At 62.4% G+C, this 274-nt stretch overlaps 1 protein-coding gene across 1 annotated transcript in view; it reads left to right on the top strand.

The window, feature by feature from the left end:
* Nucleotides 1–264, top strand: part of TNPO3 (transportin 3) — a gene marked incomplete at its 3' end in the record, with an annotated part of 9,921 nt that extends 9,657 nt beyond the window's left edge. The window contains exon 9 of the mRNA XM_010160362.1: nt 63–264. Within this exon, the coding sequence (XP_010158664.1) occupies nt 63–264 (202 nt within the window). The remainder of the gene's footprint in view (nt 1–62) is intronic.
* Between the last annotated feature and the right edge of the window lie 10 nt (nt 265–274).

The raw sequence follows: 274 nt of genomic DNA, 5'->3' as shown, positions 1-274 counted from the left end.
TCTCCTTCGGATCCCAGTGGGTAGCATGATCCTGGAGGGAGACGCGACGGATGCGCTCGCCGAACGGAATCCCTTGTCTCGTCCTTGTCCAGCGAGTGGGGATCTGGGTCCCTCCGAGCTGCCCTCACCCCTTTTCCCCTCCCCGATCTCTGCCAGGAGGGCGTCCCCGAGGAGACGGATGACTTTGGGGAGTTCCGGATGCGCGTCTCGGACCTGGTGAAAGATCTGATCTTCCTGGTGGGATCGGTGGAGTGTTTTGCTCAGGTGGGTCGGC

This window comes from Eurypyga helias, unplaced genomic scaffold (genome assembly GCF_000690775.1).
Source record: "Eurypyga helias isolate BGI_N326 unplaced genomic scaffold, ASM69077v1 scaffold24881, whole genome shotgun sequence".
In the NCBI taxonomy this organism is placed as follows: domain Eukaryota; kingdom Metazoa; phylum Chordata; class Aves; order Eurypygiformes; family Eurypygidae; genus Eurypyga; species Eurypyga helias.
Note: the sequence above shows the minus strand (reverse complement) of the source record. Positions and strands in the feature narration are given on the sequence as shown.